The sequence below is a fragment of the Tachypleus tridentatus genome, chromosome 11 (assembly GCF_004210375.1).
Source record: "Tachypleus tridentatus isolate NWPU-2018 chromosome 11, ASM421037v1, whole genome shotgun sequence".
Lineage (NCBI taxonomy): Eukaryota > Metazoa > Arthropoda > Merostomata > Xiphosura > Limulidae > Tachypleus > Tachypleus tridentatus.
Window position 1 is genome coordinate 52,968,482 of NC_134835.1, and position 23,355 is coordinate 52,991,836.

The following is a 23,355-nucleotide window of genomic DNA, read 5'->3' on the forward strand; positions in this document are numbered from 1 at the left end:
AGATCTCATAGCGAAGTATGAGAGTGGTGTTCGCATGTCTAACCTTGCTACACAGTTTGGTATGGTGAAGTCTACAGTCTGCACCATATTGAAAAATAAACAGGTCATCAAAGGAGCTGATGTTGCAAAAGGAGTGACAGTATAAAAACTGTTGTTGATTTGGGTAAACGAAAAACAGTTAGCTGGTGATAGTATTTCTGAGAATATCATTTGTGAGAAAGCAAAGCAGTTGCATGCTGACCTCCTGAAAAACACCCCTGGAACGAGTGCTGATACAAGTGATGCCTTTAAGGCTAGTAGGGGGTGGTTTGAAAAATTTAGGAAGAGAAGTGGCATACATAGTGTGGTGAGACATGGGGAGGATGCCAGTTCTAACAAAGACGCTGCTCATAAATTTGTTAGGGAATTTAAGGACTATGTAGAAGCTGAGGGTTTTATTCCCCAACAAGTGTCCAACTGTGATGAGACAGGCCTCTTTTGGAAGAAAATGCCAAAGAGGACCTACATCACCATGGAGGAGAAGTCACTGCTAGGACACAAGCCAATGAAGGACAGGCTAGCTCTATTGTTATGTAGTAATGCAAGTGGGGACTTAAAACTTAAGCCTTTGCTTGTGTACCATTCTGAGAACTCAAGGGTTTTTAAGAAAAATAATGTCCTGAAAAGTAAACTAAATCTTATGTGGAGGGCTAATAGTAAAGTATGGGTAAGCAGGCAATTTTTTATGGAGTGGGTCCATGAAGTGTTTGGCCCAAGTGTAAAGAACTACCACACAGAAATACTGTTGCCACTCAAGACCCTTCTTGTGATGAACAATGCACCTGCTCACCCACCAGGCTTGGAGGACGGGTTGATGGAGTACAGTTTCATTATGGTGAAGCTCTTGCTCCCTAACATGACTCCTCTCATTCAGCCCATGGACCAGCAGGTCATATCGAACTTTAAGAAACTCTACACCAAAGCACTGTTTCAAAGGTACTTTGAAGTGACCTCTGACACAGAGTTAACCCTCAGAAAGTTCTGGAAAAATATCCTTCATTGCTTGAGGATCACAGACAAAGCCTGGAGGGAAGTGTCTTTGAGGACTATGAACTCAGCCTGAAAGAAATTGTGGCCAGACTCAGTAGCAGATAGAGACTTTGAGGCTGAGCCTGTTGTCGAGGTTATTGTCTCACTCACTAGGCAAGAGTATAGGCTTGAATGTGAGTGGTGATGATGTGGAGAAGTTGGTGGAAGACCACAACACTGAGCTCACCACGGAAGAACTCCAAGACTTTCAGAAGGAGCAGCAACAGAAGGCAACTAAGGAAGTGTCTTCAGATGAGGAAGAGGGAAGGGAGGATGTTCCTAGTTCACTAATCAAGGAAATGGGGAGAGTTACAAAGTTTTGTGAAAAAATTTCATCCTGACAAAGCTGTAGCAAACTGCAGCATAAACCTTTTCAATGACAATGCCATGTCTTACTTCAGAAGCATTTTAAAATGCAGGCAGAAACAAACCTCATTAGACAAGTTTTTACTGAGAAATAGGTCCAGTAAGTCTCAAGCAGGTTGTAGTGGTGCAAAGAGACAGAAAAAAGAAAGAACCCCAGAAGGAGAGTTACCTGATGTTTTTATGGAAGGTGACCCTCCTTCCAAACAATAATAACCTTCCTACTCTCCATGTTCCTCACCACCTTTCACTTATGTCATCAGCTCTCCTTAGCACAGATAAAGTGCAGTTAAATTTTCATTTATTGTTTTTTTAGTGTTTATAGTTTTTGTGGTTGACTTTATGCATGTAAGTATTATTATACATGTATAAATAAGCAATATTTTTACTAAAAATGCTTCATAATGCGTAATTTTTGGAGATCTGTAACGGATTAATTTAATTTACAGTATTTCTCATGGGAAAAATGGAGATGGACTGTTTAAGCACTTACTAGAAACAGAAAATTAGATTAAATATCTATACTTGTCATTATAATGGGAAAATATGAGTAAATAATGTAAGCTTCTACTGTTATTTAAGACTTAATGGGAAAAAATACACTGTACATAGTACTTACTTTACTGCAGTAAATAGGGTGTTTGAAATACTTGGACAGACCATGATAATGATCCCAATGAAAGTGACTAAGGAAGTAGCACTTTACTCCTGGAATAGTTCCATAGTTAAAAGCATCAACTGTAAAGGCTGTACCTAAAAAACATAAATAAATAAATGAAATGAAATAAAAGAACACAGTTAAGTACTTGTACATGACATGTCTTAACTATACATATAGTATTGCCACATGACAAAATTGAATCAATGAGGATAATATTTAATCATATGCAGATTTACAATACACATCCTGCTATAAACTTTATCTGTAAAACAAATATGTAATACATGTAGGTTTGTACTGTTTTTGACAAGCACCTAATCTGGATCATGTTACCTTGTTACAGATTACCTGTTGCACACAAACCTTAATGTGAAGTTCTGTATAATTAAATTGCAGGTACACAACAGCTACTGAAATACAACTGAAATGCAAATAAAATGTATGTTGAATGCAGGCATTGTACCTAACCCATGTAAACCTGTATATTTTCTGCAAAGTATCTATATCATGTCATCTTACTGTACATTGACCACCTGTATGTGATGTTTCATGCTGTTCGTTTGAAGTTGACAGGCTATTTTTGATAGTAAATGTTTAGACTATTTTGTGCACAGTAGTTAAGATTATGATGTTTAAGGTATAATACTGTCATCAGTTTCTTTTTCAGGCAATAACTCATGAAGAACTTTGTACTACAGATAGAACTTGGAGATTTCTGAAACTTGTGTGTTCTTTATCTTATCAATAATTTCATGAGTTTTAAATTTTTGACAAATGAGTCCCGAGTTTATTTTTGCTACTAATACCATTTCAACCAATAACAGTAACATAACACAATGTTTCCTTGCACATGGAGATACACAGCTCAAAGTTTGCTACTTACCAGAGTTGCTAGAAGTCAACATACTTCCTATTTTACAAGATAATTTTTCACAAATCTGAGATAAACACAATAATAGGAGTTTGCTGTCAGTAGAAATAGGTTATATGGAAGCAATAAAGTTAAGACTTTCAATGACTGCTTGATAAAAACCAGTGTTTTCCCAGATTTCCAGTATCACAGACACTGAAATAATGAAGGAATTCAAGATGATTAACACGATGAAAGTTGCAGAAAAAAAAAAGTAATGAAAAACATGTCTATGGTAGAATGGTGGTAGAAAATGGGATAGTCTATATGGGCCATATGACACAATGTTGTGCCTTGGAAATGAATTATTAAAATACTTTATTCATATTAAAAACAATACAAAATTTCACCATATACAACTGATCAATTTAAGTATAGAAATACAATTAGATGTTTATGAGCTATAACAATTTTATACATACTATTTAATAAACCTTCCATTAACAATAACAAAAAGAATACTATTACTACTTTTCTGTCATTCATAAAGAACTCTCGGTAAACAAAAATCACATGGTACATTACCTTTGACATACATTACAGCTACTCATGTTATTGGCTACATGATGACTGACAAAATGAAGTCTGTGGGTCCTCAGAATGCATAAAAGTTTGAAGAGGTCAGTGTTCTTAAATTAGCCAGTCTTAAATAGAGCTACTACAATGCAAAGTATCACACAAAATGTACGTTTTTTTTGCTTCCAAATGTATTTCTCAGTTTCAACTGACATAGTATAAATGCCTCTGGTGGGTGCATCAATATATTACCTTAAAGGTTTTCACTGATGAGCACAATTTAAGCATGATAAATATCTACTTATATACAGCCATGTTAAGAGTTAGGACAGACAAAACTTTTTGTCCAAAATAAGCAGTCATTTGAATATTTTCAAGTTAATATTTTCATGCTACTTTTATTACTTTACAATTTTCAACCATATTATATCAAAAAAACAAAACTATATGATATGGGATGAAGATCTTAGTTAGAGGAGTTGAAGTTTTGCTTAGATCACTGCCATCATTGTGGACTAGCTTTAACTATAGTTATGAATAAGTATATCTTGTTAATAACTACTAGAAATACAGGAAATGAATTCTGATTTCATAGTTTACTTTCACCCAAGGTTCAGTACAACTACTTTTAGTATCTACTTCAAATACTCTTGGCTGATGTCGGCACATAAACTCTCAAATTTAAATTTTTCTTTTACTTTGTAAATCCTATGTAATTATGCATGTCATATTCCAGTAAAATTACTTTATGTATCTTAGCTATTAAAGTTTTAATGAGAAACTGTACTTCTACTTGTATAAACTATGAATCATCTCAATGTATATTATTGCATATCACTATGATGAAATATGTTGATTTCAACACTTCTGTCAAACAGATATGATTGCCACTATAGTTATGGCTCTTATATTTCTAATTAGACACCAGTTTCTATGTAACAAAATTACACCACATGTCCTTCTTAACAAAGAGTGTATAGTAAATACTTAAGCCCATTACATTTTGTAATTATAACTTTTACATGAGAAATACATAGTCTATATGAGTTCAAGAATCCATCTGGCAAGTCTAAAGAACAAGAAGTTCCTATGAAAAGAGATGTCTCATGGCAAGAAGACATAACTGCTGAAACAAGGAAATGCAGCTATGCATGTCAAATAACACCTGTCCACTTGTCTTGGACACAAGACATTCTGAGTCATCACAATCATAAATGGCTATGACTGACAGAAGAGACAGGAGAAATCTAGAAATTATCGCTTTTCAGAACTGTCCAAGTCAAAGGAATAAAAATTGGGCCAGGAAACAAGTTTATGAAAGAACTGTGAAATAAAGTATGTGAAGTAACAGATGCATAAAGATTGAATATGTGATGACCACAAGCAAAGAGAAGGAAATAATTTTTGAAAAAATGGTATAATGAACAAGTGGCCAATCATCAAAATGGAGCCAAGCCTAAGTAAGAGTATGTATATCCAAATTCAGGTTCCAGTTAGGCAAAGAAGGAGAAACTGGAAAAAGGAGGAAAAGACAGAACCACACCAGAAAAGTCAAAAGGTAACCAATAAATCAATCTATAGTCAATCAAGCTGGAGAAAAAAGTCAAAAGGGAGGCAACAATAGGACAGTCTAGTTGGAATAGATGGCAGACAGATTAATAACAAAAAACATACTGCTTTCACTGATAGAAAGAGAGACCAGAAAGACAACACAAATGCAACAAAAGATAACATCTTTCCAAACTGAAAATATATTTCCAATAATACTTAAGTGCTGACACTTATAGCTATTATATGGCATTGGCTTTACCCATCTAAGCATTGGTCTCACAAGTTCCAGTCTTCTATACCCCACTTAAATACCACAGGTAATATCTAATTTGCAAATCTTTCTACCCACATTAATGTGCCCTCTGTCCTGGTACTGTATATGAGTACCTCTCTCATATAATGTAATCACATTTTTTGAAACTTACCCTATCCCAGTCACTAATACCATCCCATAGGAAGGGTGGAAGAGTTTCAGAGGAGGTAAGTATTATTGGAAACACATTTTCAGTTTAGGAAAATGTTAACTTACAAAAAAAAATTACCTCTACTGCCACTTACAGTTAGAATTCCACATTGATAAGGTGGAGGGGTCAGCACAGGCATTATCTATACAGAAAACTTCTGCATGGAACAGGAGTGTACCAAGATATGAGTGGTAATCCACTGTGGGAATCTCACTACATCTAAATCATATAAGCTCATTACAATCTTCTTTTCAGAACTTAATACCTGTATCAAGGATAAAACAGTACATGGGTAATCATTACAGGCCAGCCCTAACCAGACTGCTGAGGTTTCACAACTTTGGGTTGGAATTAAGGAGCCTTGGTCCCTATATCCCATGTTAGTGGCTTGGGAAATTGGACTGCAATGTTATATACAAATATACTTGAGACTAGTCTGAATGCTTGGAATTACAATGAGAAAAGAAACAACACTGAAGAGTACCACCCCAGACTCAGAATTAACAGGATCAAGTATGTCTTACTCAACCAAAGGAACAGAATACATTTGATCTGGAATTATGAACACCCATCTTCACTCCCCAGTGGATTAGCCAGGTAAAGTCCTCTTGTCTCCAAAACTTTGGGAAGAATATGGAATAAATTTTGCTCAACCAAGAACTGGGATGGGACTGCTCAACATTCCAAATTATGAGGAGACAATGGACATTCTTCTGTGAACAATGTACTGAATCATTATTTATAAAAAAAGAATGGCCACACCTAACCCAACCACACAGCCAAGCACCAAACCTGAACCAGTACTATGAGTTGATTCCCACGTACAATGGTGCCTTTCCTACCAACATCTGAGAAAGAAACATTCAGAGACTCATGTAAAAGTACCCCTAACTTGACCCTCTTTTCCAAGAATGGAACAAATTTATTCTAACATTCTGGAGAAAAGCCTCTGTTTACCACCCCAGTGACTGGAAAATTGGTTTGGTAACGACTCTCTAGCTTCACTAGTAAATTCTGGGGGTCATGCACATTGTGAAGTCCTAAGGAATAGTGCTTGTATAAAGTTTCCTAAATTTTTAAAAGCAAACCAGCCATGATTTCTTCAATTCATTGATTAGCATGGATAGGCAGGATTCCCTTGTGCCTCATTCGTGACAGTCCATGATAGTAAAGTAACACCATCCAGACAGCTTCTAGGTGGTCTTCTGGAGCACCTCATTTCTACAGAGCCTGTTGCAACCTACATAAAATATATCAATTTAGTGGTTGCTAATGCAAAAATTGGTTGGATAAAAGCACACTTGCCTGAGAAATGCTTCATACAGAGTGGGACTTTGTGAAAACAAGGGGCCTGAAAGGATAAGAAAAGACAAGAACAGCAATGAAAATACTCACCTCCACTGTGCAATCTAGTGACTATGGTTACTACAGTTATGGGGGGTGTCAAAAACCCTCAGATGAAAATATTGTCAGATGATGTAAATAATTTGAGATGAAAGTATTTGGGGAGGTTCACACACACCAGTCTCCACAATATCCTTCAGCAGGCAATTTAACTGGGCTGCTAAGTGTATAGAAATATGATGAATCTGATTAGACATGATTCACAGAAGTCTCCTCCTTTAGAAAAATAGTCCAGAATAAGCAATATGGATAAATTTCAAACTCATGCCATTAATGCAACTGGGGGTAAATCCTGGAAAACTGATAGTCCAAGTGTAGACAAAACCTTTAAGACCATCACTGGACATAACAAATGATCAAAATCTGATCAGTCTTAGAAGTGAGAAAGTGATCACAGGAATTAGTGAAAAGGACTTATCTCATCCCTTCTCTGTCTGACAATATTTAGGAAACAAAAAGTGGTTACAGACATAGATAGAATGATAAAGTGTCCAAAGCACATCAGTGCAAACTATTCCAACTGGTGACAGCTTTAGTAGAAACAAAAATAAACTTACAAGAAAAGGTGACACCTAGCACATTAGGCTAAAGTCACATCAGGTGTTGACAAAGGTTATGCAATAACACCCTAATATACTATTTAGATAACAAAAATTATTTTTTGGGGCAGAGGACCCAAAACAACTTGAGGAAGCTACCAATCACATGTTATCAGCAGGAACTAACAAATGTTATAACAAATCATAGTTAATACATTAGACAATACAAATTGGAGAGAAGGCTTAGAATTGTAGAAATCAATTGCTAAAACACAAGAGTGAGATTCTAGAGATCAAATTCCCAGTAATTAGATGTTTCAAAGAGTGGTAAACCTGTCAATCATAAGTGTTTCAAAATGAGAGCCAATACAATGGAAAGCCTTGTAATAAACACCAACTATTTCAGTCAAGACAACTGATCTGCTACTGCATTCATCACCCATGGAACATTAAAATATGGTAGGGTAATACGAAAAAAATGCCAATTCAGTGTCATTAATGAATCATATGGGAGTTATGGAGAAACTAGGAATTCATAAAGAAAAGTAATATTGATGACTGGACACCAAACTCCTGAGCCTTAAAATATGATGTAAATAGCACCTCAAAAGTACAATCATGGCTCTCCTAAAACCCCAAGACCAACCAAACTATGATATACCTAAAACTAAGTCCTGAAATTCAAGGATCTGTGGTGGATGATGGTGGAGAAAATATGAAATGAATGACTAATCCTGACTCAAGAAACTGTGGTTAACATTTACTACATATCCTGAAATTCCCAGAGCCAAGCTTCCACACACCCTGAAATTATACAATAGTCATCAATGTCACAGGCAGCATTCCAATCAAACAGCAGCATCCTTGGGTACTAATGATTGACAACTGATGTTGGGAGTTGACTGATTGATTGATTTGGTGTTTTATGGCACAAAGCAGATAGGCTATCTGCAGCAAAAATCCACTAAAAAGATAAAATTAAAGCAAATTTCATAAAATTCATAAAATGAAATTAAGGTAAACAAAGTTAAAAAAAACAACATAAGTAGAATAAAACCAATGTTTATATCCAGACTACAACATTTAGAGAAAAACTACAGTAATAAAAGTTGTAAAGGACTTTCTGTAGCTTAATTGTAATTATCATAACTTGCAAGAAAGATTAACAGGTAAGTACAAAAACCACTGTCAGTCACCTGAAGTTGGCCTTTCCAGTCCTGGATCCAAGTGATTTGATGTTATGGGCTATTTTCAAAAAGTAATAAAAGTTTTAAAAGACTTGTAGCAAAATTTAATAATAACTCGCTAGGATGACTAACGGGAAGTTCAAACAGCAGCTTTAGTCACCTGAACTTGGCCTTTCCAGTTCTCATTTTCAATTATTTGACGTTACAGCTATTTTCTAATTTCTAATCAAACTAGATGGACTGTGATTCTTAAAAAGAAATCACATTAAAAAAAGGTCTAATTCATAAATTAAAAACTAAATGGCAATAAAAAGATCAATGGCCTTTAAAAAACTAAAAACATTTCCAAGGTGGATAGTGTCACCATCACCAATAACACTTTATAATGTTATGGACAAACCTTGGGACGGAACATGCTTAAAATGGTGCCACTGTTGAGAGGCAAGAAAGTACAATGTAGCTTATTGTGACCTGAGTGTTACATGGACTACACATTGGTGCTTCAGTTCCAGATAAAAAAAAAAAAAAAACGATTAGTTAAAAAACTGACCAATGTGTAGTCTAGTTAGAACAACTTCCTCTTTCCAAACCTTATGGAAGCAAGACGGCCAAAGACCAACACAGGGTTTTATTTCAAAAAGCTTGTTTTTGAGTTGCTCACTCCAAGTTGACTGCCAGCTAGCATGGAGCCGAGCCTTGAATACAGGACCATAGTCCATGTACAGAACAGGCACAGTGGTGATAGTGCCAGAGCAGATAGATTTAGCTGCAGTTTTGGCGAGTTCATTCCTACGAATACCAACGTGGCCCGGTATCCAGAAAAACTAGATAGAAGTAGATGTTAAAGAGAAATGGGCCAGTCAGTTTTGAATATCGGTGAGAAAAGGGTGTGAACTAATGTGAAGTGATTCCAGAACCAGTAGAGAACAAAGCAAGTCAGTATAAATAATGCAGTTTGAGTAATGCTAAGCTTCTATGTGATCCAGGGCAAGAGAAATGGCATACAGTTCAGCAGTGAACATAGAAGCTGTAGAGAGGATTCTGCACACAACCACCCAACCACAACAAACCATGGTAGAGCCCAAAAATTCACCTGATTTCAAACTATCTGTATATATAGGAATGGAAGGATAGTTCAAAAGATGTTCAGCAAATAACAAACAGTATTTACATTCGAGAGTCTCTGCTTTTCTCAAATGACTTAAAGATAGGTCATATTTGGGGACTGTAAGAAGCCATGGTAGGATGGGCTGACCAGTGGACACAGCAACATTATCCAAGAACAGACCCAATTCATCCAACTCCACCTGGATACGAAGGCCAAAAGGAGCAATGGCATATTATCTGTTCTGAAAAATTATGGCCCACTGAGGAAGGAAAACACAACCCCAGGTGGGATGCTTTGGTAAGGAACAAAGTTTCAAAGCATTTAGTAAAGACAGTTGCAAATAGCAGAGGTGCAAAGAGGGTTCATGAGACTATATATAAGCTCTGAACTGGAGAAGAGTGGAAAGCCCCTGAGCAGAACCAAAGTCCTTGATGATGAATGGGGTCCAGCATCTTTAAGACCGAGGTTCTGGCAGAGCCATAGACTAGTGATCCATAGTCGAGTTTCGATCAAATAGGAGCACAATATATCTTTAGCATAGAACATCAATCTGCTCCCCAAGTGGTGGTAGAGAGGACACAGAGGATGTTCAGTGCTCTTGTACATTTGACTCATAGCTGCTTGATGTGTGGTATAAAGGTCAGCTTATGGTTAAAGATAAGCCCCAAAAACTTTGTCTTAGGGACCACAGGCAGCACAACTTCACTAATATGGAATTCTGGATCAGGGTGAACACCCAATTGGCAACAAAAGATTGTAGGGAGAGAGAAGTTAAAGCCATTTACTGTGGTCCAATTCAGTAAATGATTGAAGGCAGTCAGTAGTTGCCGCTCAACATACCTCTTGTTCGATGACTGACATGAGATATGAAAGTCGTTGACATAGAGCCCATTGGCGACAGTGAGAGGGAGTTGTTCAGTGATGGCATTAATCTTTATACTGAAAAATGTTACACTTAAAACACAGTCCTGAGGGACTTCAAGTTCCTCTATAAAAGAACGGGAAAGTGTCGAACCTACACAAACTTGGAATCTCTTGTCCATTAAAGTTTTTTAAAATAAACATGGGTAAATGGTCACATAACCCATATATATGGAGGTCTCACAAAATGCCATATCTCCATGTTGTGTCATAAACCTTCTCAATGTCCAAGAATATTGATACAATATGTTGTCGTTTGAAAAAGACTTTTCTAATTGATGTTTTAAGTCAAATCAGGTGGTCAACGGTGGAGCACTGTCTTCAGAACCCACACTGGATGGGTGAGAGGAGATTGTTTGATTCAAGGAATTAAACAAGACAAGCATTGACCATCCTCTCTGAGGTCTTACAGAGACAGTTCTTCAAGGCAATAGGATGGCAGTTTGAAGGAATCTTGGGACACTTCCCAGGCTTAGAGAAAGGTAGGACAATAGCCTGGCACCAGGCATCAGGAAAAACATTCTCCTGCCAGATCTGGTTAAAAACAATCAGAAGAACAGCAAGAGAAGCAGGAGGTAGATGGTGCAGGATTTCATAGTGTACATCATCAGGTCCAACTGATGTATTGCCACACTGATGAAAGACCATTTTGAGTTCCATCAGTGTAAAGGGACAATTATAGTCCTAGAGACAATCAGCTCAATAGGAAAGAGGTGATTGCTCTGCCTGAGTCTTGATGGCTAAAAATGTGGAAGAAGAGGCAGAAGTACTAGATACTCAGCAAAAGCTTTCACCTAGAGTACTGGCGATGCTCTGGGTATCAGCTACTTTCTGGCCATCAGAGAACAAGATTGAGAGGGGAACAGAGTGATATTGCCCACTGACCTTTCGAATCTTGTCCCAAATAACTTTGGAACTGGTGGTAGAGGATATGCTGGATGTAAACATAATCCAAGATTCCTTCTGGATTTGACGTCTTACCCACTGAGCATGTGCACAGGTCCTCTGGAAAGCAATGCAGTTTGAGTGTGTGGGATATCTATGGAAAGTATTCCAGGCTTGTTTTTGAGCCTTGCCTGCCACATGGCATGGAATACATTGGGCAGCTGATTGTATAATACAGTCAATTACTGCTGCTACACAGTCATCTAATGATGGCTTACAGACAATGGCAGGATCAAGTTCTGTGAGAGCAGTGAAAGAGGACCAGTTTGCCTGATCCAGCTTCCACCAGGGAAAGCGAGTCAGGTGGCATCGACCACAGCCAGTCTCTGGCAAGATTATAGAAAAATGATCATTGCCTTGTGGATTATTGTCAACCATCCATGAAAAGTGGGAGAATAGTGAAGGGGAGCAAACTGAAAAATCAATAGCAGGTACATGAAAATAAGTATAAGAACCAGTATTCTAGGAGAAAGATTGTGATCAGAGAGCATATGGAGCAATCCCTCCTATCAATATCAGCACTTACCCAGAGAGGATGATGTCAATTAATGTCCTCCAGGATGAAAAAGGGAGATGACAACTGTTCAATGAGAGCTTCAATAGTTGATTGATCATAGGTCTCTCCAGGCAACAGGTAGAGAGAATAAACAGTGATGGTGTGACCCAAGGAAACATAGACGGCTACAGCATCCACACCTTGGATCAACAGTGCCACCCCTCTATGCACTTGTCCATCACACAGCCTGTCATTTCTGTACAAAGAAAACCACTAAAAGGTGATTGTATCGGCAAGTTACAGAAATGTTTTCTGTAAGGAAAGACATACAGGATGGTAGAAAGCAATCAGTGTTTTGATGTCATCCAGATTAGAACATAAACCTGAAACGTTCCATTGTATCAAGGTGACCATTTTTATTTACGTGTAGGCAAATTTTGGTGAATAACCCTTCTGTTTATGACCACATCTTTTTTCTTTACTGTCTTTATTTGAGGGTGGTCCCTCCACAGATCCTGCCCTGAGTCAATTGGGCAGGTTTTTTTTGTTGGAGGGAATTTCATTGACTGAGTACATGAACGAATGATTGTTTTGCATCTTTGGGTTGGAGTAAAAGATGTATCTGAAGAAATGCCTGTACCTGAAACCAAAGGATCTGAATCTTGGGGTTTGTTGGAATGCATGGGAGGAACAGAGATGGGTGTAGAAGTTGATTCCTGAACTTTTTTAACCATGGAGGTCAAAAGGCTTTTCATTTGTTTTGAGAACAATTCTCTTGGAGGCACAGAGAGATCTGTCTGCACTTCCACTGTAATTGTGGAAAGAAGTGCAGCAGCATATGTCCGAAATGATGTGGTGGACAGCAATTTCCGAGCCTCAGGATAAGTAATGTTATTAGTCGTTTTCAAATGTAGCACCTCTTTTTCCTCAACCACTTAAGGTAAGAATGAAAGTAGGAAGGGTGAGAACCATTGCAGTTGCACAATATGGATCTGTTTCACGCTCATAAGCATTGTGGTCCTTCCCACCACAACAAGCACATGTCAGGGAACCACAACATAACATCTTTGAATGACAGAACCTCTGATACTGGAAACATTCGAGAGGGTTTGGAATGTACAGCCGTACCCTAGAATTAAGAAACCTGCCTTGATGGTGGCAGGTGGACGTGATGATGTAAATCATTTTCAAGATTTAGTCATGTACCTATGGACTGTTTTTTTCACTATTTTATTTAAGCTTTTATTTGGAGGATCCATAATAAAAAAAAGAAATATTTCAGTACCCACTGACCCCACCCACCATGAGATGCACTATAATGCCAAACAAGTACACTGCAGCAATGCCAGGATTTTGTGAGCACTATACCCGAACATCAGTATCAAATACAATGTCCACAACACCTGTTGAGAATATCCAATACTGGTATTTGGTTGACTCTAGCCCAAATGAACCAGTCGATTAACCCTAGGGTGGCTACTCCAAGGATGCCCATTTACAGAAATTCAAGGCCAAAGTAGTGTGTTAGGGTTGGACCCATCAACCACTAGGATCCTCTCCTCCCATTCACAGGTCACCCTGCATGGCAAACACGTGAATGGATGTTTAGATCCCAGAGGATGTAAACTGAAAGAACAAAACCTTCCCTGGGAAGTCCCTCACCATGTACAGGAATCCACACCATGCAATTGGGGGTTGAAACCCTTGAATAAGGGCAGAACTTTCATCTCCTGTAGTATACCAAGGAAAGTTGAGATGATAACACAAACAGGCATGAATGCACAAGCCAACAATTGAACCAGTATAAATGATAATAGTAGTTTCTGCTTATCATTAACCCTTAAACAGTAAAAATGTTGTAGGTAGCAGCATCAATTAATGATGGCTGCTGTTTAAGGGTTTGTTGATTCTGAGAGTCTTCCAACAATGTTTAATTTTAGGAGAAAACACATTGGACGTAAGAATTATAAGTCTATGCACTTACTGCTGTTCCATCAGAGAACAGTGATCGACTCAAACTATGTACAAATTCTGCTTTAGAACCCTAATTTCCAGGAGCAGGTGTATTCTTTAAAAGTTATGATATACTACCACCACCAGCTCGTGGTAGGCTAAACCACACAGTTCTGATAACCATGGCATTTAAAAAGTAGTTGTCCCTTCATGTAGCCTGCAATAAAACTCTGTGCATGAGTCACAATGTCAATAGATGGAGGGAAAACTAAATATTAGTTCCCAGACCTTTCAGTCATCAAGGAAGGTGCTGACTCAGAATCAACTGGGGAAAAAAAATATTATACACACTCATGGGCCAAACAAACACAGGATAAAAAAGATGCAGGGTAAATCTAAATTCTCTCCATCACTTTATATTGGTCTTCAGCATGTTTTGCTATGTTCCATAAATATATTTTCTAAATTATAAGCATGCCAAAAGCACTGTACAACAATTTTTTTGAAAAATTTTGCTTCTTGAAAAGTGTTTGCTGATTGTGACAGGTACCTGGTGGGTATGCACAAATATAGTTTTGGTTTTGCTTCATCACATAGGAACTCTGAGAAATAGACAGTTAACTGTTTACCAACAATAATGTATTTAATTGCATTTATATTTCTAATATGCTATTAATTTCAACATAATTGTGTTTTGCTCCTGATTTTCATTTGTTTTCAATGTCCGGTGCATCACGTTGCAGTGTCCAACAGTAGTCAGTAAGCATTGACAGAATCCAGTTGCCCTGATATCGTTTTTCTATTGAAGCAATGTCCTGGTGAAACTGAAGATTTCGATGAAATGGTATGTGATGGGCAAATGTATATGTGATTTTCGTGATCAGCAGCCAAAAATCTATAAGGAACACCCAACAGTTTTCAAGGAGCGAAAACTTTGTTGTGCAGTGCTATTGGTGAAAGACTGTGTACTTGGAAGATTTACATTTTTATTTTAAAATATAAACTCTCACAGTATTAATATTTAATAATCTGCATCATCTACTTGCAGTAGCTGGAGAGGTGGTAGGTGGTATTGTCTGAAATTGCATTTTCAAACAGACCATTATTGTATGAGTTATATCAGCATCTGTTACTATTACATCTTTTCTACATGTATTCATGTATTTGCTATGTTCTAATGGTTACTTGTGTAACCTTGGGTTTGCATGCAAGCCAGTGAAATTTGCAAATGGATTCCAGTTGCCCTGATATTGTTTTTTACATTGTAGTAAAACCGAACACCTCGATGAAATGGTACATGATGGGCAAATTAGGATGTGATTTTTGTGATCAGTAGCCAAAAATCTATAAGGAACACCCAACAGTGTTCAAGAAGCAAAAACTTTGCGGTGCAGTGAAGTCCATTGTAGCAACCATGCTGCAGGTTGACCACTTCTCTGTAAGTATGTTATAGTAATTCAAAAAAGTATTATAATTATACACACAAAAGATTTAGAAAGCATTCTTTCACATTAAATGCAGAATTCCAGTTTCAACTCACCAGGGATCTTCTTGTAAAATGGACAGTTCTGAGCACGGCTGTATCCTGCATCTTGTTCACTGCTACTTTCAGTTCTCCATCTTTTTCTCTTTCCTTTCTGACAACTTCTAGGTACATTACATGTACTTTTTGTAGAAGTTACAGTAACTGCATATTGTGAAGGAGCTACTTTAGGTTTTTGCCCATTTGATAATTGGAAAAAGTTTGTAATGGAAGCTTGAACACTATGCTTGGCACTTATATTAATATTCTTTTCTTGGACACCTGTAGGCACTGGAGATTTTCTTGTGGATCCTTTCTTTTCTTCAACATCAGTAACTATAATTTCTGATTCTTTTTCTTTACATTTCTGGATACAAGTACTATCCTCATACAGTGAACAACTAAGATAACTGTTAAAGGAATTTAAATCTCTGTACATAAAATCATCATTTTCAATAAAACCAGGAACATTCATTTTGGAATTTTTTTTCCCATTTGAAGAATCTTCAGGCAATGGTGATTCACACATATCACCATCAATGAAAGTTTGTTCAAGCTTAATGACTGATACACCTTTACAATTGTCATTGGAAACACTATTAATTTCTGCATTTGCACTTTCTCTATGATCTTCTAGTTTTCCTGCCCGAATAGCTGCAAGTTTCAAGTGAAGAAACTTTAGATAGTGTTCTGCAATAGTGCAATCACACTTCTCTTCCATGGGACATTCTGAGAAAACAAAAAAAAAAAAAAAAATTATTTCTTGTTTCTTCAACAGAAAAGGAAGAAAAAAGTTTAGTCACGTTTCAATCTGTATGTGGAAGAAATATGGTAATATAATGAATAGTACTGCAATTTATGAATTCAAAATACAATAATTTAATACCGTACACACAAAAAATTATAATAGAGTGATTTATATTCAGTGAATTCTACCCCCTTCCAATAGTCATCAATAAAATTCAGTGCAAAATTTTGATTTAAGATTAAAAATACTTTTCTCCATATCAAAAATTGTAAGTGTTCCTTGTATAAAAATTAAAACTTCTTAAATATGTTTCAAGTGTTTTATTTCAATAAAACTTTTAGATTTTATCAGTAACTTTCTTTGCATTAACTTTATACAAGGTTGGTCAATTTGACTAACTTTGTAACCAGCAAAGATAAACAAAATATCTAATTTTTTTTCTGGAATAACTTCACATTGTAACATGAAACTACGTATATAGTGATTTTCTTTCTAACAGCAATGCCACATCAGACTATCTGCTGTGTCCATCGAGCAGAACTGAACACCACCTAATTTTAACATTATACATTTGAAAATTTAGTGCTTTCTCACCAGGAGACAAAACTTCATTTATCCAAAGTAGCTTTAAAATAGTAAGAGAATACATCTAATTACACATAAATTTTATTGTTTTGTTACCCTTTTAATGATATCTAAGAACAATTACTAGTGCTGTTTGCACAATTGTAATTAGTAAATTATGTTAGGTTACATGTGTTTCATGTTATGCTATTGAACTACATTTACCTATATGCATGTCTCATCAAAGATGTTCATTACATTATTATTTCACCAAATATAATGTAAAGAGCTAACTATTTCTACATTTTAGTCACTGTTATTAAAATAAATAACAAATACATATGAAAAACCTTTTTTTTTGCTGTCAACTGTCAATGACATTTAACCCTGCTTTGGTTGTAGCACACTAAATAATTTTTATTTAATCAAATAATGCACCAAAAAACATGAAATAATAACATACAAAAAGCAGACTGTCAAAATTTTCATTGTTTTCTAATTCTGTAACAAGAAACATTACAAATACATATAAAATAATCTATGTGTTAACTGTGGTAATGATGCTTGTACAGAAAGACAAATCAACATTTTTTGTTTTTTACAGAAAACAATGTAATAGATCATTTTATAGATGGGGTTTTCTACTATTAAAATAATATATTAACAAACATAAGAAAGGCCAATTGACAAATCGTGAAAGGATGTGAGTGGGTGTGGCAAGAGAAATCTAATTTTCTATTGGGTTGAGGAATAATTCGTGAGCGTTTTTTCAAGTTAACAAAATATATTCATAAATGAAATGCTTTCGCAAAATATTTCATGTCATTTGGTAGATAATTTTTTGCTCTAATAGATGGTGTGTTTGATTTTCATATGTGTTTAATTTTTGCTTTCATTTTCAGCTCATTAAATGGAATGTCAAGTGGACAAAATCGAGCATTTTCGACACCATCTGCTTTTCGCATTTAATTTCTTGCAATTTCGTTTAAAACAATGCATACTATATACCTAGGTATTACATGAAATAAAGTATCATAATAAATGTTTTGGGTGTAATGTGTTCATGCATTGAAGTATTGCATAGTCTTGCATGTAATGCTTGAATGAAATTATTTAAAAACGCTCACGAATTATTCCTCAACCTAATACTTGATGACTCTGTAACCAAACAAAATTGAACACTATAAAACTTATGTTTTACTTGTGTAATGACAATATTATGATGAGTAATTTGTGATACATTTGAGATTTGCTGGAGAGGTGGTAAATAAATTAGAGAAGATGGGATGCCCAAAGAACAAATGTCATAATTCTCACACTAGGGGAAATTCAGGATTTGTTTTCTAATACTGCCCTATAAAATTAAGAACTTAAAATTTATATACTACACTACTGGCCAAAATCTTAAGGCCAATGAACATGAAAAAATATACATTTTGCACTGTTAAACTCAACCACTTATTTGAGTTGAGCTTTGAAAGATGAAAATAAGAAAATGAAAAATAAAAATAAAAAACGTTTTTAGAATTTAATAGGGAAAAATGTGAACACTATGAAATTAGCCTAAATACTAGCTGGTCAAAAGTTTAAGACCATACCAAAAAGAAGTCCTAAACAGGGTAGGAAATGCCCAACAAGAGGTCTCAGTAGTTAGTTGCATGGCCATCATTGCAAATAACTGCAAACATTTGTGCTTTGGCATGGTCGATGTAAGCATTTGCAGAAGAATGGCTGGAATGTTATTCCAAGTAGTGAAGATGGCTTCACAAAGTTCATGCACTGTTTGGAATTGATGTCCATAGACTTCCTTTGCCATCCACCCCCAAACATTTTCAATGGGGTTCAGTTTGGGCGAACACGCTGAATGGTCCAAAAGATTCATGTTGTTCGCTATGAAAAAGTCCTTTGTTCTGCAGGCATTGTGGATTGCAACATTGTCCTGCTGAAAGATCCAGTCATTTATACACAAGCAAGGGCCTTCAGTCAATAAGGATGTTCTCTCCAACATGCCAATGTAGCCAGCTGCTGTTTGATGCCTCTGTATAACCTGAAGCTCCATTGTTCCATGGAAGGAGTACGCACCCCAAATCATGATGGAACCTCCTCCACTTTGTCGTGTAGAAAATGCCTCCAGTGGGATATCCTTATCGTGCCAGTAATGTTGGAAGCCATCTGGACCATCCAGGTTAAATTTTTCTCATCAGAGAACAAAACCTTCTTCTACTTTTCTACCTCCCATGTTTGGTGCTTCTCAGCAAAGTTTAAACTAGCTGTTTCAAGGTGTGGCCTTTGAAGACGTTTACGGTTTTTTAAAGCCTTTCTCTCGTAGATCTTGTCTTATTTTTCTTGAGCTGCATTCTGCATCAATAACCTTAATATGGTTCGATGACTGGCTGGTGTCTTGCCAGACAACCCATCGAATACTCCTGCTCAATGCTGGCAAAATATTCTTGGGCAGACCACTTAAAATTCTCATTCCATATCCCTCACAGTCTTTTAAAAAATTTGCGACAGCAGTTTTACTATGCCTAATCTCACCAGCTATGGCATGTTGAGAGAAACCTTGCTTTTGCAGCTTGACAATTCTGCCACGTTCAAACTCTGTCAACTTTTTAGCCTTTACTATGTTTTTACCTAATGTGACACAGGAGATGTTGACCACGCTAATGCTTGAACACAAATTAATAAATTTCTTTACATGTTTAACGATTAACGCTTCATTTCACTATAGTCTTAAACTTTTGACCAGCTAGTATTTAGATTAATTTCATAGTGTTCACATTTTCCCAATTAAATGCTAAAAAGTTTTTTATTTTTATTTTCCCTTTTCTTATTTTCATCTTTCAAAACTCTACTCAAATAAGTGGTTGAGTATAACAATGCAAAATGTATATTTTTTTTTCTTTATGTTAATTTGCCTTAAGATTTTGGCCAAAAGTGTATTAAAATATGATTATTTCCTATGATTTTATGCTATACTAATTGGTATAATGTAAACAAACAAAATGTAGTTTAATTACATTTTGGATATAACTAATTAAAAACCTCTTGACATAACAATAAAGGACACCTGTGGCAAGAATTACTGTTGGAAAGTCACCAGACATTTTCATCTTCAAAAAGCCAAGGAGATCATACTGTGAAGAGAGTGGTGAGATCACAAACAAAAAATAACTAAATAAATTATATTAATTTGAAAAATGATTCATGACAATCTTGTTCAACTTTAGTTTCTTCAAATCACTTCTCTCTCTGATTAATCAATTGTTAGATTATTTTGTAATAGCTGAGGTGTTTGGTATTTCTTGCAGTTTTGAAGTTTTACAATATTTACCCAGACCTATTATATTCATGAAACACCATGTATAGTACAATTAAATATTAGGGTTTGAAGTTGAATAAAAGTTACTAGATTAAATCATACCAGTTACCTTTCTTCATTAGTAGATGTCTTTACAAAAAGTTAAGACTTTTAGTGATAGATTTAGTTTTCGTAATTAGTTTAAATGATGAATATTAGAAAGATGCTAAGCAATATTTGCTAATCAAATTCAATGTTGATTAACAGTTACTGCACTTAGTATGGACAGATGGATTTAATGCTTTTAGTTATCTCCTATTTCATGTAGATGTTGGGTAATCATACTCTGTGAAGTAATGCCAGCCCTTTAGCATGTTCTAGTGGCATCAAACACAGAGAAAATAAAGTGTTGTTCCTCACACAACATTTGATTTTGTGAGTCTTACTTCCTCCTGCTCAGTATGTTTTTGGTGTTTCCTTTTTGTTAAGGAATTGCAATGTGCAAAAGCATTCTTGATACACATGTAGATGTATCATGAAATGTACAAGTGACAAAGATATGACTGAAAAACACTAGAGCCTCTGTATAGACTAGAGAACAGCAAAAGAGGAAAGCATAAATTAGAGGTACATAAAACTAATCAATGTTGTAAGCAATGGGAGACAAATATATCAGTAGTAGTCCAAACACCAGCCTGTAAGATCTCCTTCAAAGGCTGTGACTAAAAGAGAAAATAGAGGATGTGAAATGCCAAAACATAATATGCAAGACAAAGAAGTTGGCATACCTAACCAGTTATATGTATGATGGTAGTAAATCCCAAGAACAGAAGGTCTGCCATGGTAAAAACAGGTGATAGAAATTTCCAAGAAAAACAGTAGTCTGCACATAATTATAACAAACATCCTGTAAAGGACACATGATAATCAGGACAGAAAGATAGTACAATGATGAAATAGAGGGGAGAGAGATAGAGAGAAAACATTCAATAATTTTCTTGGCAGCCAGTCTTCAGAAGAAATGAGTGAACTGAAAACAACATAATACAGCATGTAGAGCATAAATGACTGAATGACAACCAACACAGGCAAGGAGGAGAAATACATCTCAAGGGACAAATGATACAAGGAAAGGAGCCCATTGGCTAAAGAGAGGGGTGCAGGGCAAATAACAGTCTGAAGAACTACACATAGGTCCAGTACAGGATGGGAACTGGATGAAGTGAGGAGGAAATCATATTAAAGTGATTCTTGCCTGGCAATGGTCAGAAGATTGTGGACAATGCAACATAGTAACCTGCCTTGGACAACAAATCAGAAAAGTTGTACATAAAAAGCCAGGTAAAAAGGGAAGTAGAAAAGAGGAGTAGGACAATTTGACTGAAGGGAGTGGTAGAAAGACCAATAGTGGTACATATACCAGGCATGTTAATAAAAGGCAAGGGTAGAATGCTAACAAAAGAGAATAAAATAAGCTATTGTGCAAATATATTTCATAAGTTACACAAGAAATTGAATAAATCTCATCCTGTTTTGTAAAATAAACATTTGAAGTCAAATGAAGAGAAACTTTCAAAGTGGGAGTCACAAAAGTGTCAAATGGGAATAAAGCCAACAAAAGACAGAAAAATGTAAGAGCAACTATGTGGAATGGATTCTGCAAAGGCAAGAGAACAATCCACTACCAGATAAATCACAGGAACATGACATTTCATATGGTATGTTGACCATAGGTTCAAAGAAGAAAGTCTAGAGCAAGAAAGTACAGGTCCTGAGGACAAGTATCTCTTTGAAACTACATTGAAGTAGTTGGTTCAGCCTCAGCATTTTATGGCACAAAGCAACTAGGCTATCTGTGCCTATGCTGAAGTAATGATCAATGAGTTATTTAAGTGGATCTTCACAATAACTGGACAAACATCACTGGAAAATAGGGTAAGACCAATAAGCTGCAGTCATCTCCAAAATACTGATATGCAGATAAAGCTTTTCTAAAGACTTGAACTATGACAAAGTGATGATGTTGAGAATTTCCCTCTTATATGAGATGCATTGTTGAAAAATAAATCTGATCTTAGGGAGAGTGGTATACTCCAGGATGTGTTGGAACTATCAGACCACAACAACAAAGGCATGTAAAAAAGAAAACATGCTCACAAAAAGGCAGATAAGAAAACACAAGACATCTTTTAATGATTCCTCAGAACTCATTTTAAGGGGATACATGTTTTCATAATCAAGAGAGATCTGGGCACCAAGGGTAGTAGGATTCCCCAAATGTGAGGGAAGTGTCTTTGATCCCAAAATCTCCATGACACAAATATGGAGTGTAAATGTTTAAGCCTGCCCTGCACAGAAGTAGAGGAAAAACTCCAGAAGAACAAGAAACTGAGTAAGAGTCAAAGTCTTGGAAAATTAGACCAGCCAGTCCAGTCAAGAGGTCTTCTGAAGAAGAGTGTAGGTAACAATAGTTAAATCTGGTTCAGATTGGGCCAGAAGCCCAATAACCACATAATTGTAGAAATAAAGGTCCAGAATATGCATGTACTGAACAAAGAAAGCAAAGATCTGGCTGAAAACATATGGTGCCACGGCTAAGCCAATGAGAAGACAGAACTGAAAGATATGATAAGTAAGGTTAAAATGGAGAAATAAAAGGACACAGAACAAATGGAAATGAGAAAGAAGGCATTAAAAACATCTATCCTGGTTTAATACAGCTCATGAAAAAGGGTCAGTGCAGCTGGAGAAAGTTGTCTTTTTGAAGTGAAAGAAAAATAAAAGTAACTCAGGCACAACAAGTTAATGACTAAAATCTGACAAAAGAAGTGGCAAAAGCCCAGAGTGAAGTTGAAAACAAGTTTCACAGCTCTTGCTACCAATACATAGAGCACAATGTCCAGAAGATGATGAAAATGTAGAGAATGAGTTGGAATAAGGCAGAAAAGAGGAATATGAGTGGAGAAAGAGAAAGAATGTTCAGAACCCAAGTGTTCCTGAAGAATAAAGTACACAGAAGGGTAAAGTGAGAGATGTTGGCAGTAATGGAACCAAACTCCAGGATCAGTTTCCAAGAAGAGTCACTACCAAGAGTTGCAATAACTAAATGTGTTGGAGGGAGAGACAATGAAAGG

At 36.2% G+C, this 23,355-nt stretch overlaps 1 protein-coding gene across 3 annotated transcripts in view; it reads right to left on the reverse strand.

Moving 5' to 3' along the window:
* LOC143232169 (uncharacterized) overlaps positions 1-23,355 on the reverse strand; it is a 48,052-nt gene that overhangs the window by 20,386 nt on the left and 4,311 nt on the right. For all 3 annotated transcript variants that reach the window (XM_076467273.1, XM_076467275.1, XM_076467274.1), the window contains exons 3-4: positions 15,627-16,337; positions 2,051-2,184 (exon numbers count right to left, since the gene is read on the reverse strand). In XM_076467273.1, coding sequence (XP_076323388.1) covers positions 2,051-2,184; positions 15,627-16,337 — 845 coding nt within the window. The remainder of the gene's footprint in view (positions 1-2,050; positions 2,185-15,626; positions 16,338-23,355) is intronic.